General features: G+C 42.1%; 1 protein-coding gene and 1 pseudogene across 6 annotated transcripts in view; one reads left to right on the top strand and one right to left on the bottom strand.

Annotated features, from left to right (window-relative positions):
- Positions 1–12,366, bottom strand: part of SCN5A (sodium voltage-gated channel alpha subunit 5) — a 94,769-nt gene that overhangs the window by 35,764 nt on the left and 46,639 nt on the right. For all 6 annotated transcript variants that reach the window (XM_039843275.1, XM_039843274.1, XM_039843277.1 and 3 more), the window contains exons 13-14: positions 9,885–10,017; positions 8,710–8,948 (exon numbers count right to left, since the gene is read on the bottom strand). In XM_039843275.1, the coding sequence (XP_039699209.1) occupies positions 8,710–8,948; positions 9,885–10,017 (372 nt within the window). The remainder of the gene's footprint in view (positions 1–8,709; positions 8,949–9,884; positions 10,018–12,366) is intronic.
- LOC120586864 (uncharacterized) lies at positions 6,091–6,209 on the top strand (annotated as a pseudogene).

Below are 12,366 nucleotides of genomic sequence, written 5' to 3'. Positions count from 1 at the left end.
TCTCTTTTCTAGAAACATTCCTGAGGTAGGCAGAGGCTGGGGTTCACCTGGTTCATTGACTCATCAACCTCGAGCTGCCCAGCCGTGGCCAGCAAAGCCTCATGGTCAAGGAGCCCACTGTGCGGTAGGCCAGGCAGCTGTGACCATGGCCAACTACCCCGAGCTGTGCCGATGGCTATGATGGAAGCCTGGTTCTGGGATGAAGGGATGGAAGGGATATCCTGTGAAGGCGGGAAGTCGGGGCCTGTTCACAAGGCCTTCTGGGGCGGGGGGGTGTCATCCTGAGGGCAACGAGGAGGCACTGAGGTCTTCTATAGGTGAGGTCTGAGGTTAAAGCGCCAGGCTAAGCCTGGGGACAGTGTCAGGCCTGCAGTAGCTGTGGGAGAGATGAAGGTGAGAGAAGGGGCATGACTGAGGCATCTTGCTGGGGTCCACAGTCAGGAGGGGGGGTCACCCTGCCTTTGGCACCCACCCTGAGGGGTCTCTGTGCTGAAGGCAGAGGAGAGGCATCTGTCAGGCATCACAGTAGCAGCCCTTTCCCCCTCTTCTCAGAAGAGCCCCTGAGGTGGTGGGCAGGGCACTGCTGTTGTTCCTGGGGGAGGGAGCACCAGGATAGCAGGCGGGTGGGCACCTCTGCACTGTCACACAGGGCACCACCCACCAGCCCAGCCCTCATGACTGCAGTGGTCTCTTCAGTGCTTGTGCCCAGACAGAACCGTTCCTTTCCCAGCTGGGGTCTTAGGGAAGGGAGGGCCTTCAATATCTTCCAGCTTCGGCTCAAATTCCTGGGCTGCCCCAACATGAGAAGAGGCAACCTGGAGTCCTGTTTCCCCAGCACTCAGGCCTGTATCTGGGTTATGTACCCGTAACCGACCCAGCCCCTGCTACTCTTCCAGCCACACTCACCTCCTTGTGGTTCCCTCCTCAGGGCCTTTGCACTTGTTGCTCCCTTTCCCTGGATCAAAACCCGTCCTCCATCCACAGGACTCACTCCCTTCCTGTCTCTGCTTAAAAGCCACCTAATGGATGAGGCTCCCTGACAATTAAAATCCTGGCCCCTCCCACCACACTCTTTAGGCCTCTTGTTTATTTTTCTTTCCCTCACATTCCCCCATCTGACATACTATGTGTATTTGTGAGTCTCCTCCGGGCCAAATGGTAAAAACTCCACAGTAAGCAGGGCCTTTTCTGTCTTATCGTACCTAGAACAGGGCCAGCCCATTTGTTGAAGAGACATACAGCTCGTTGGGTCTTTGACCTTCAGCCCCCATTGTCCTGTAGTGCCCAGCTTTACTTCCCAGTCTTCCAGGCTTCCCTTACACAGCTGGAGCCTTCACCTAGCTGCAATCCCTGCACAGGGCTTTCCGGAGAGGCCACTTCCTCTCACCCCGGCCTTCTGGTCTCCACGAGCACCTGCCCGAGTGGGCCAGCATGGGTGTGTTCCGAAGGCCTGTTTGACAGGCTCACAGGTGCTAATACTCATTTTTGGGTTAAGGAGCTCAGGACAGATCTCCTGCCTCACTTTGCCCAGGTTCACAGCTATTTTGGCAGCAGGATGGCAGATATTAGGTGGCACTGGAAATCAGGAGAAAAAGGCAGAGAGAGATGGCAGAGTCTCTTAGGGAGTGAACATCTCTGGGGAAGTGGTAAGGAAAAGAAGAAACAGCATCACAGGGAAGCTCTTTAGAAATGCAGGATCTTCAAGACCCCAGGCCCAAAGAAGAGGAATCTGCATTTTGACTGGATTCCCAGGCAATTTGAAGTTTGAGAAGTGCTATTTTCAAGCGCTGGTTCTCACACTCGGTCCACTTTGCAATCACCTAGGGAGTTTTAAAATTGCTGGTGCTTGGGTCCTACCCTCAGCGATTCCATTTACCTTGGACTGAAGTTCGGCCTGGGTAGCGAGATTTAAAGAAACTTCCTAGGTGGTCCTGAGGTGCTGCTGAGCTTGAGAACCACCGCTTTAGAAGTGCATGATCCTTCTTCCAAAGGATCACCCTGGGCTTTCTAAGGCCATGTGAGCAAAGCCGGGTGGTTTAAGATGTGCAGAGAATGGCAGCCAGACCCGGGTTCCAAAGCAGGGTCTGCTACTGTGTGATCCTGGACCAGTTTCTTCATCTCTCTGAGCCTTGAGTGTCCTCATATGTCAAATGGGGATAATAATAACTCCGTAGGAGGTTTCTAAGAGTTAGAGCTAATGGATGTAAAGTGGGTGCTCCTATGAGAGGGTGATTATTGTTATCATCAGCAGCATTTATTATGACTGTGGAGAGTGGCCGAGAACTCCAGGCCCAGGCAGGAGCTGCTTTCAAATGCAAACAACTCTGCATGATTTATAGGCTCCCTGGGACCTGGCAGACAGAGGCTTCTAGTGTGGGGGACCTGCCTCCTCTGACCCGGGCAGGAAGTCTACTGAATCATGGCGCTAACGGTGGCTTTCCCGGAAGTTGGTGAACTTTTGAGGAACCTTGGCACATGTCTTTAATGGGATCATACTCTCCGCATTGCGAACTTGGTTTTAAAACATAGTACTTGGTGAACATCCTTCCATGCCAATTAAACGTGATCTATAGCATCATTTTCTTTTGCTCTCTTTTTTAACCATTGTAGGATATTCTACTGTACAGATGTGCCACAAGTAGTTTAACCATTTCCCTGTGATGGACATTCTTTTTATCCTTATTAAAAACACTGCCATAATAAATAACCTTTGCATATATGTTTTAAAAAAAACTTGCCCTTTTTTTTTTCTTAGGATAAATCTCTGGAAATGAAACTGCATTGTCAAAGAATATTTTTAGAGATTCTGACACATACTGCTACTGCCCATCATAGACAGTTTTTAACTAATTCCATGTTGTTGCTTATAAATATACTTTATATATTTAGGGTATAATCTCTTTGTCAACTATATGTATTGCAATAATTTTCCTGGTTTGTCATTTACCTTTATTTATCATTGTATATTTTCTAAAATTACAAAATATTTTAAGCACATAGAAAAGTATAGAATAGTATAATGAGTACCTTTGTATCCACCACTGAACTCTGCCAACTATTAACATTTTGCCATATTTGTTTCAAATCTTGTTTTATTTTTTCTTACAAAATAATAACAAAGACTTAAATAGCAATTACTACATGCTAGGCCATGTACTGGTGCTTTACATCTCATGCTTTAAATCATTTGATCCTCATAATAACCCTATGAGATATGTATTGTTGTTATCCCCACTTTACAGATTGGGAAACTGAGATACTATAGAGAAGTTAGCCCAGTGGCACAACTGATGGAGCCTAACATTTGAACTAAGTACTTTAGCTTCTATCATGAAGTCTTAACCCTGCGTCATCACAGGTAACACTGAAGCCACCTGTAGTACTACATTCGTTCAAAGGTGTCACTATCTTGAACGTGATGTTTAAAGTTCCTATGCATGTTTTCACAGTTTTAATGTATATAAAACAATATATCGTATTTTTGCATTGTTTTAAGCTTTATATAATATGGGCCATTTTGTATATGTTATTTTTTTTTGCAAGTTCCTTTTATCCTAAAAGTCATTGTTTATGAGATTTATCTATGTTGATAGATGTATAGGTATTAATTCTAATTGTGTATAGTATTTCGTTGTATGAATACACCACAGTTTATCTATTTTTTTAATGGATGGATAGATAGACATTTATGTTGATTCCAATTTCCCCTATACCTAACGATGCTACAAAGAACTTTCTTCTATAGGTCTCCTTGTACAGACATGTGAGACTTTCTTAAGAATACAGATATCTGAAATTGTTAAGTCATAGGGTATGGACATCTGTGATTTACCTGATATTATACAATTGCTCCCTGAAATGGTTATACCAAATCCACACTCTTACAAAGTGTGAGTTCCCACTGTTTCGCATCCTTGCCAACACATGGAAGTTTATTTTTGATTTTCTTACGGGTGAGAAATGGTATCTCGATGTTGCTTTCATTTGCATTCCTCTCTGTTTATAACCATCCGAATTTCTTCTTCTGTGATTTACCTGTCATTTCCTTTGTTCATTGTCGTGCTGCGTTTTTTGCCATTGGGTTGTCATTCTTTTCCTTACTGATGTGTAAGCATTTAATATCCGTTCTGGAGTTCATGTCATTTTAGTTAAATACTTTTCATAATATCAATTTCCAGTTTATGGTAGTGATTTCATTAGTTTATCATACCCTTGATTGGACATACATTATAAATTTTAAGATAGGTACATTTGTCAATCTTTTCTTTCATGGTATAAACTCTATATTGTTGAAGAAAGCCTTTCCAACACCAAGATCTTATATTTTTTTCTCCTTTTTTTTTTTCCTAAAAGTGAAAAAATTTTGGTTTATCACATTTAGATGTTGAATCCAATTTCCCACAACTAATAATGAGTATGGTTGAGGGGTAGGGATTTACATTTATTTGCTTTCATATAGATAACCATCCTGTCCAGCATTATTTATTGGGTAGTCTATCATTTTCCTACTGATTTATAGTGCCATCTCTATTATTTATCAAGTCTACAAATATGCATTTCCTATTTCTGAGTTCTCAATTCTATAGCACTGGTCTAATTTTCTATCTTTGCACAAATACTATAACATTTTAATAATTACAGCTTTATAATATAGCTTAATATATGTAGGGTAAGTTCCCCATCTTATTCCTTAATTTAGCTCATAGACTTTATATTTCTATATGAATTTAGGATTACCTTGTCAAGTCCCATGGAAAAAAATGTGTTGGGATTTTGATTGGAAATACATTAAAGATCTAGGTTAATTTCAGAAGGACTGATATCTCTACAATATTGAGACTTTCATCCATAAAAATAGCATATCTCTCCACTAATTTAAGTCTTTTCTCTTTTTCAATAGTTTTATAATTTTACTAATATAAAATTTATAATTTTTTGCTACATTCATTTCTAGATTCCTCATAGTTTTTATTGCTATTTATTTTTAAAAGTTTTAACTTTTCAGAATTGCTCTCTCCATATGATCATGCTGGTAAGGAACAGAATTAATTTTGGTAAATTGAGCCTGTACCTACTGACATTGTTGAATTCTCTTATTAGTTCTAATAATCTTTCTGCAGATTTTCTTGAATTATTTATATAGACTATGACATAATTTGGAAAATATTAGATCTGTTTTCTTTCCTTCTTTCTTCATTATTTCTTCTTACTATGGTGACAAGGACCTCCAGCATAATTTGGACTGGAAGCAGGGAGATGGGCAGAAAGCTAGAGGTTCAGCATAGCAGTGTAGTGCACTGCGTAAGAGCGTGGGCTCTAGAGACAAACTGCTTGGATTTGAACCCTGGCTCTACCATTTCCTGGCTGTGTGACCTTGCTTAAATTGTTTGACTACTCTGTGCCTCTGTTCCATTACCAGTAAAAAATAAATAAATAAATAAATAAATAAATAAATAAATAATAGCATCTCCCTTACTGATTGTTATTGGTAATTAGGTGTTCGACAAGTACTAACCATGATCACCACCAGCTTCACCATCACATCTATGTTCGTTCTTGGCTTTAAACAGGAAGGCTGCTAACGTTTTATGGTCAAGTATAATATTTCCTATAGAATTTTGTAGATATTTTTGTTAGATTATTTCTAGTCTGCAACGAGTTCTTATCACAAAGAGTTTAATTTTATTAGATGATTTTTCCACATCAAAGGGGAGAGCATACGTACCTAGAATAAACCCAACTTGATCATGAGGAGTTTTTTTCTTTATTTATTTGATTTTTCTTAATCATACACTGATGGATTTGTTTTGGTTTACTTTTTCTCTTTCTTTTATGGTCTTAAATCTCTTCTTGGTAACATATTCTTCTAAGAAAATCTTCACTTAGTCTGTTCAAAATTTACCAGCATTAAGATGTTTATAATGTTTTATATATTGTGTTTTAATCTTTACTGTTTGTATAGTTATGCCCTTTTTCCATTCTTAATATTGTTTATTTGTACCTTTGATTTTTTTCTACTTTAATATTGCTAAAAATTTGTCTATTAGTCTTGTCAAAAATAATAAAAAAAAAAAAAGAAAGAAAACTCCCGTCTACAGCCATGCCACCCTGAACAAGCGTGATCCCGTCTGATCTCAGAAGCTAAGCAGAGTTGGGCCTGGATAGTACTTGGACGAAAGACCATCTAGAAAGACCAGGTGCTATAGGCGTAAAAAGTAAAAAATAAGGTACTGTAAGTTGACAAGGTCCTTGCAATATGTGAGGTCAACCAAGGGTTGCTTCACCTAAAGAAATATATATATATATAATAAAAAAAATAAAAAATAAAACAAATCACTTCTTTCTAATTAAACTTTTAAAATTATTCTATTTATTTCTGCTCTTCAATTTTCTTTGAGTTTTTACTTATTTTTTTTCTAACTACTTGAATCAAATGCCTGGCTCATTAATTTAACTTTTCTTTTTTAATGTATATGCTTTAGGTTATAAATTTCCCTCTAAGTACTGCATTTGCTGGCTGTGACTGACAAGCTTTCTTCTTTATCATGGATTTTTATGGATTTTTTTCTTGTCCACCTTTTTTACTGAATATAGGGTTACATTCTTATGGGGCTACTCAGTTCCAACCCCTACACACACTGTCCCAAAGACATGTCTTGTAGCTACATGTTCACTGAAATCTAAACTCCAGATTAGTCAAATCGTCAACTCCTCCCCTCTAATCCAGGGCAACTACAGAACCATTTCACATGTTTACTGCTATAGTTTTGAAGACCCTCTTTGTTTTTGGCACCTGGTCATTTTTGTTAGTTTCTCATGAACTTTGTTATGCATGTCAAAGAATATTTGCTATATTTTTAATTGTTTCATAGTCAGAGACTTTTCAGGTTTTCTTGTCTATAATATTGCTAGGAAGTCTCATTTGCATTTTACCTTTGATTATATGATGGGCTAAAGGTTATTTAAATCTATCAACCTTCTCCTTTATGTAATTTGTCATTAGTGACATGCTTAGAAAGGCTTTTCCCATACCAAGATTATTTACTCATGCTTATTTTTGTGGTTTTGTTTCTTTACACTTAATATTTAAACCATCTAACATGTATTAACTGCAAGAGAATAAAAACCTTACATGCCAGCAATAAAGGTATCCAAACGGAACAAAATATAGCTATCATCCAACTTTATGACCTACTACTAATAATTGATCTACAAGTTTAACACAGCTGCAATTCAATCACTACTTAGTGACCCAATGAAGCCACCAGTGCTTTGTCATCTTGACTTGCTGCTCAGTCCAACCCAATGGTCACATTCCATGAAAACTACATTCAACCAAAACCCTACATAACCACCATTTAAAGACCAACACGAGGGAAGCACAATTGTGCTATGAGCTTCCTACAGACTGAGATTTAGCTTTCCTTTCAGTTTGCATATAAAAATAGAATTATAGCCAATGGACTCACATTTGTGAAAAAATTTGAATAGATCCTCTAGAGAACTATCTAGAGTCCTGGATATAGAAAGTAATAAAAGAAAATAGTCTTTATACCTGACAGTGTGGGAGACCTGTCTGCTGAGACCAAGACAGGGCTGGGTCTGCAGTAAGAGAGAGAGATTGGACCGAATCGCCTCCTCCCTCCACCCAGACTCAGTGATGATCCCAGGAGCTCCTTTAGAGGCCAGTGGGCTCCTTGCCAGTCTTGCCCTAGAATCCCCTCGAGAAGGGCTGACAGTTTTTATCTGGACAGAACCAGTAGAGCTCTGTTGCTCAGAGTCAGGAGACAGTAGCTACATGCCCAATTCTGTCACCACTATGTCACCTCTCAGGCCTCCGTTTCTCATCTTTATAGCGAAGAGGCAGGACTTGATTTGATTTCAAGAGATAAAAATCAGAATTAGAACCCAGATATTCTGACTTCCAGGGACAGTCTCTTTAATATAACAACGATAATAACCACAGCTATCATTTATCTTTAGTGATTATTGTGTATCAAACTCTGAGTCAAGCACATTACACACATTATCTTATTCAATCCTCATTAGCTTCCTTTGAGGTTGATAGTCATACTAATTTTACATTTATTAAATTCAACAAATATGTATTGTGTCAATTACTGAGACCAAGTAATTTTCTTGAGGTCACATAGTAAGAGCTGAGACAGAACTCAAATTTGGCTCTGCTTGATTTACTTACTGCACTTAGCTATCTATCCATCCATCCATCCATCCATCCATCCATCCATCCATCCATCCAACCCTCTGTCCCTCTTTCCCTCCTTCTCTCCATCCAACAATCCATCCATCCTTTTTTCTATCCACCAAACTCTGATGCTCACTTAACGCAAGCTCCATCTATAACAGAATAGCCTCCTTCTGCATACACTCCCCTGCTCCAACTACTATTCCAAATTTCATGTCCTCACACATTTCAGGCTCCCCGTCCATCTCACTTTTGTTTTCTAGCCTCTGGGAATCTTCATTAACCTTTATCTCCAACCTCTCACTCCCAGCTACATCTCTCAGCTCCTTAAAAGCTGATCCTGAAATTCTCTTCTTCAAGATGTCTTCCACAATGACTCCTACCATTAGATGAGTCTTCTGTGTCTGGATCCCTCCTCCCTGACCCATGAAGGCTGTGACAGCTGGCCGAGAGCCTTTCATGCTAGAATGCCCATTTTAGAGTCAGCTCCTTGTGGCCCTTACCAGGTTTCCGACCTGCAGCATCTCCTCGAATTCAGTTGTCATGTTGTAGTGCTCCAGTGCCATGAAGAGTGTGTTAAGCACGATGCACATGGTGATGGTGAGGTCAGCAAAAGGGTCCATGACCATGAACTTCACTTTCTGCTTAATGGAGATCCACAATGGGCAGCACTCCCAGATCAGGTAGCGCTGGGCAAAGCGGTTCCAGCATGGTGGACACTTGCGGTGAGACTCCTCCAGCTCTGAGGAGAACAGACAGGTGACTAGTTTGTTTTGTTGACTGACTCATCTATAACTTGTGGTAGTTCAGAAAAGAGGTATGACTTACCTGGGGAGATGACAGGGCCGATACATGACAGGGGGACGGCGAAAGGGGCAGGGAAGGCTAAGGAAAGGCTAAGGGAAGGGGCAGCCTGTGTCTTAACATCTTACTCTGGAAATCTGAGAGAAGAGAGCCACAGGAATAGGAGGCCAGGATGGATGTAGGGAAAACTGGGATAGGACAGATTAAAACATATGTAGGCTCTCTTGAGATAATGGGGACACTCGAGGGAGGACAGACTGAGAAGGAAGAGATAACATCTGAGACAGTCAAGTTCAGACATAAGGACATCCAGGATAGAACAGGTAGGAATAGATGTGGATATCTGTGACATGTTAGGACAGATAAGGGGTTGCCTGGGATAGGCTGGAAAAAATATGAATACATATGGGACAGGAAGAAACAACACGGGGGGTGCGAGTTCTGAATGGAATGGATGTGGGGTTGCCCAGGGTGAGACTGGCTGGGACAGGCATAGGAGGCCTGGAACAGCCTGTGGTGAGTACGGGAATGACTGGAAAGATGTTAGAAGAGGCATACTTAGGCCAGGCTGATCCCAAGCAGACATGGAGATGCTTGGGAGAGGAGAGGATGAGACTAAGCCCCTGGGACAAACCAGGACAGCTGCAGAAATGTTTAGAAGAAACAGCCGTGGCTCCTGAGAATGCCCAGGAAAGAATAAGTGGGAAAAATGAAAAGATACCTATGATAGGCGACACAAACTAAAAAGTCTGAGACCACTGCGGGATGTCAAGGCCGGCCAAGCAGCTGGAGGATGCCTGGCTCAGGTCAAGGTAACGGTGAGGGTGCCTGAACCAGAAGTGGGGTGTGTCTGGATGACACTGGGGGTGCTGACCTTCCAGGGCGCTGGTGAGGACACTGACTGCGCTGAGGGCCCGCTGCCGCTCTCTTGGCCCTTCGAAGCCATCCACACACGGAGCCTGGGGGGTCAGCATCTGGGGCCTGCCTGCTTCCTCCGACGGTGTGGTCTGGGTACAGCCAGGAGATATCCATCAGCTCAGGGATGGGGGTCCTGCTGGGCCTGGGACAGCTGTCCCAGACTCAGATTTGGGAGGGTGTCACAGGGAGACAAGATGTAGGTCTCGATGGAACACAGGTTCTGGGCTTCTCTGCTCCCAACTCCCTCCCAGTTAACAACTCCCCCTATCCCTCCCAGCAATCATAATATCCTTCATTCTCTTTTCTTCTTCACGTTTCTCATCAATGGTGATTCTTGACTGTCAACAGGAAACGACCAAGTTCTAGTAATGAGATGCCGTCATACATGTTAGTCCATGCAAAAATAATCTGGTAGTCTTAATTGACCACAAGCTCCCTAGAGTCAAGAGCATAAAGAAGCTGGAAAAAAATCTACCATGCTCTAAGGTAACATTAATAGAAGCATAAGGCACAGTGCTTTGACATAGCTAGTAGGAGCTTTTGTGGAGGCAGTTTGGCTCCATTTACCAAGAAAATTTTAAATTGGCTCTGCAATTCCTCATCTAGTAATCTAACTTCATAAATATTTATACATGTGCACCAAAAATATACATGCAATGATGTTCGCTGAAGCATTGTTTTTAATATCACAAAAACAAAACAACTAATCAATAGGAAGAATTTTAAAATCAATTATGGATAAAATTTGGCTCTGATATAGACACTAAAGAGAACAAAGTAGTTCCATGTATGTTCCCTTGGGAGTACTTCCAAGCCAGTTTGATGGGGTGAAAAAAGAAAAGAAAAAAAAAAAAAAACGGAAAAAGACCTGGAAGACACACACCGAACTGTTAAAGTGGGTGTATGTGGGGAGTGGGATTGAGGGGCGGAGGGGAAGGAGAAGGAGGAGTTCCTTTTTACTTCATGTACTTCTGCACCGTTGGATCTGTTTTCAACATGCTTGCATCATTTTTGTTAGTCAAAGAATCAGGCCTGCAAACAGAGATGTGGCATGTCCTGATGAAGGGAGCTGACAGCAAGCATCTCTAGGCTTACTCTCAGCCCCCCACAGAACTAGGTGGGGTGCCCGCAAAGGCTTCACACCAGCACAGCCCTGCGTGACCACAATCTGTGAGTCTGTGATGAGTCTGCTAAAGGCCTTGGGCTGCTCAGTATGGTTCCATAATCTCTGCAGGCCACAGAGAAGATGGGCCCAGGCTACTCAGGGTGACAGAGCCATGGTCTGGGGTGGGTCCCAAATGGATCTGGGCTCAAGTTCAGGTCAGCCTTCGCAGTTAGTGGGACTACCTTGAAATGTTGCCTAGGGTGGTGGTGAGCTCCCAGTCACTGGAGGTGTTGAAGAGAGGGCTGACGTGGCTGATATAACACTAGGATCCTAGGTCCAACGCAACCACAAATCTGGCCAGCTTAACTCACCAGCATGTCTTAAATTCTCCCAACTTCTCTCCTCCTCCTTTACTGTCTGTGATAGTTTGTTACCATTTATTCACCCCTTCCACCATGGGTGAATAAAGTTCCCTGTTCTATTAATGATACACTTGCTTTGGCCAATGGAATTTCAGTAGGCATGATCTGGACAGAGACTTAAACATGCTGTGCCATTTGCTTTGCTCTTGAGCTCTAGTAATTCTCCAGAGAGCTCCCCGAGATAGCTGCCACCCTTTCAGCATGGGCTTCAGCACAAAGAGAGGAGGAGCAGCCCTGAGCCTACCCCACAGTGTGAAGCCAACCCCATTTGTGGTCTGAAGCAGAGCTACCCAGCCTAGCCCAGCCTACACCGGACACACCATGCATATAAGTGAGCATGAGAATAAAGCCTTGCTGTTAGTCACTGACTTCAGGGGTAGTTTGTTATACAGCATTATTGTGGCAGGAGCTGACTGATACACCATCCTAGTGCAAGCTATCATCATCCATTTCCTAAAACTACCACAACAGCCTCCTAACTGGCCTCTTCTTCTCTCTCCTCTATTTTCTACACAGCAGAAAGGAAGTCTCTTAAAAATCAGATGATGATACTCTTCTGAGCAACAGCTCCCTCCAGTCCACTAGTTCTCACCTTATTCAGAGTAAGTCCAAACTTGTCTATCACTTACAAGGCCTGCATCGTCCAAATCCTAACTCTTCGAACTTATTTCATATCCCTTTCTGCTAGTTCTACCATACCTTGCCCTCTCATCTCTTGAACATGTCAAGTCTATTTCTTTTAAGAGCCTTTGCACTCACTGTCCCCTCTGCCTAAAACACTATTCTTCCACGTCTTGGTGGCTGGATTCCTAAATCATTCGCCTGTCAATATTAATGTCACCTCTGCAGGAAGGACTTCCCTAAGAATTCTAACGAATAGCTCCCATCCCCCACTCTCCCCTTAGCAACTT

Source organism: Pteropus medius, unplaced genomic scaffold (genome assembly GCF_902729225.1).
Source record: "Pteropus medius unplaced genomic scaffold, Ma_sr-lr_union100, whole genome shotgun sequence".
NCBI classification, from domain to species: domain Eukaryota; kingdom Metazoa; phylum Chordata; class Mammalia; order Chiroptera; family Pteropodidae; genus Pteropus; species Pteropus medius.
Note: the sequence above shows the minus strand (reverse complement) of the source record. Positions and strands in the feature narration are given on the sequence as shown.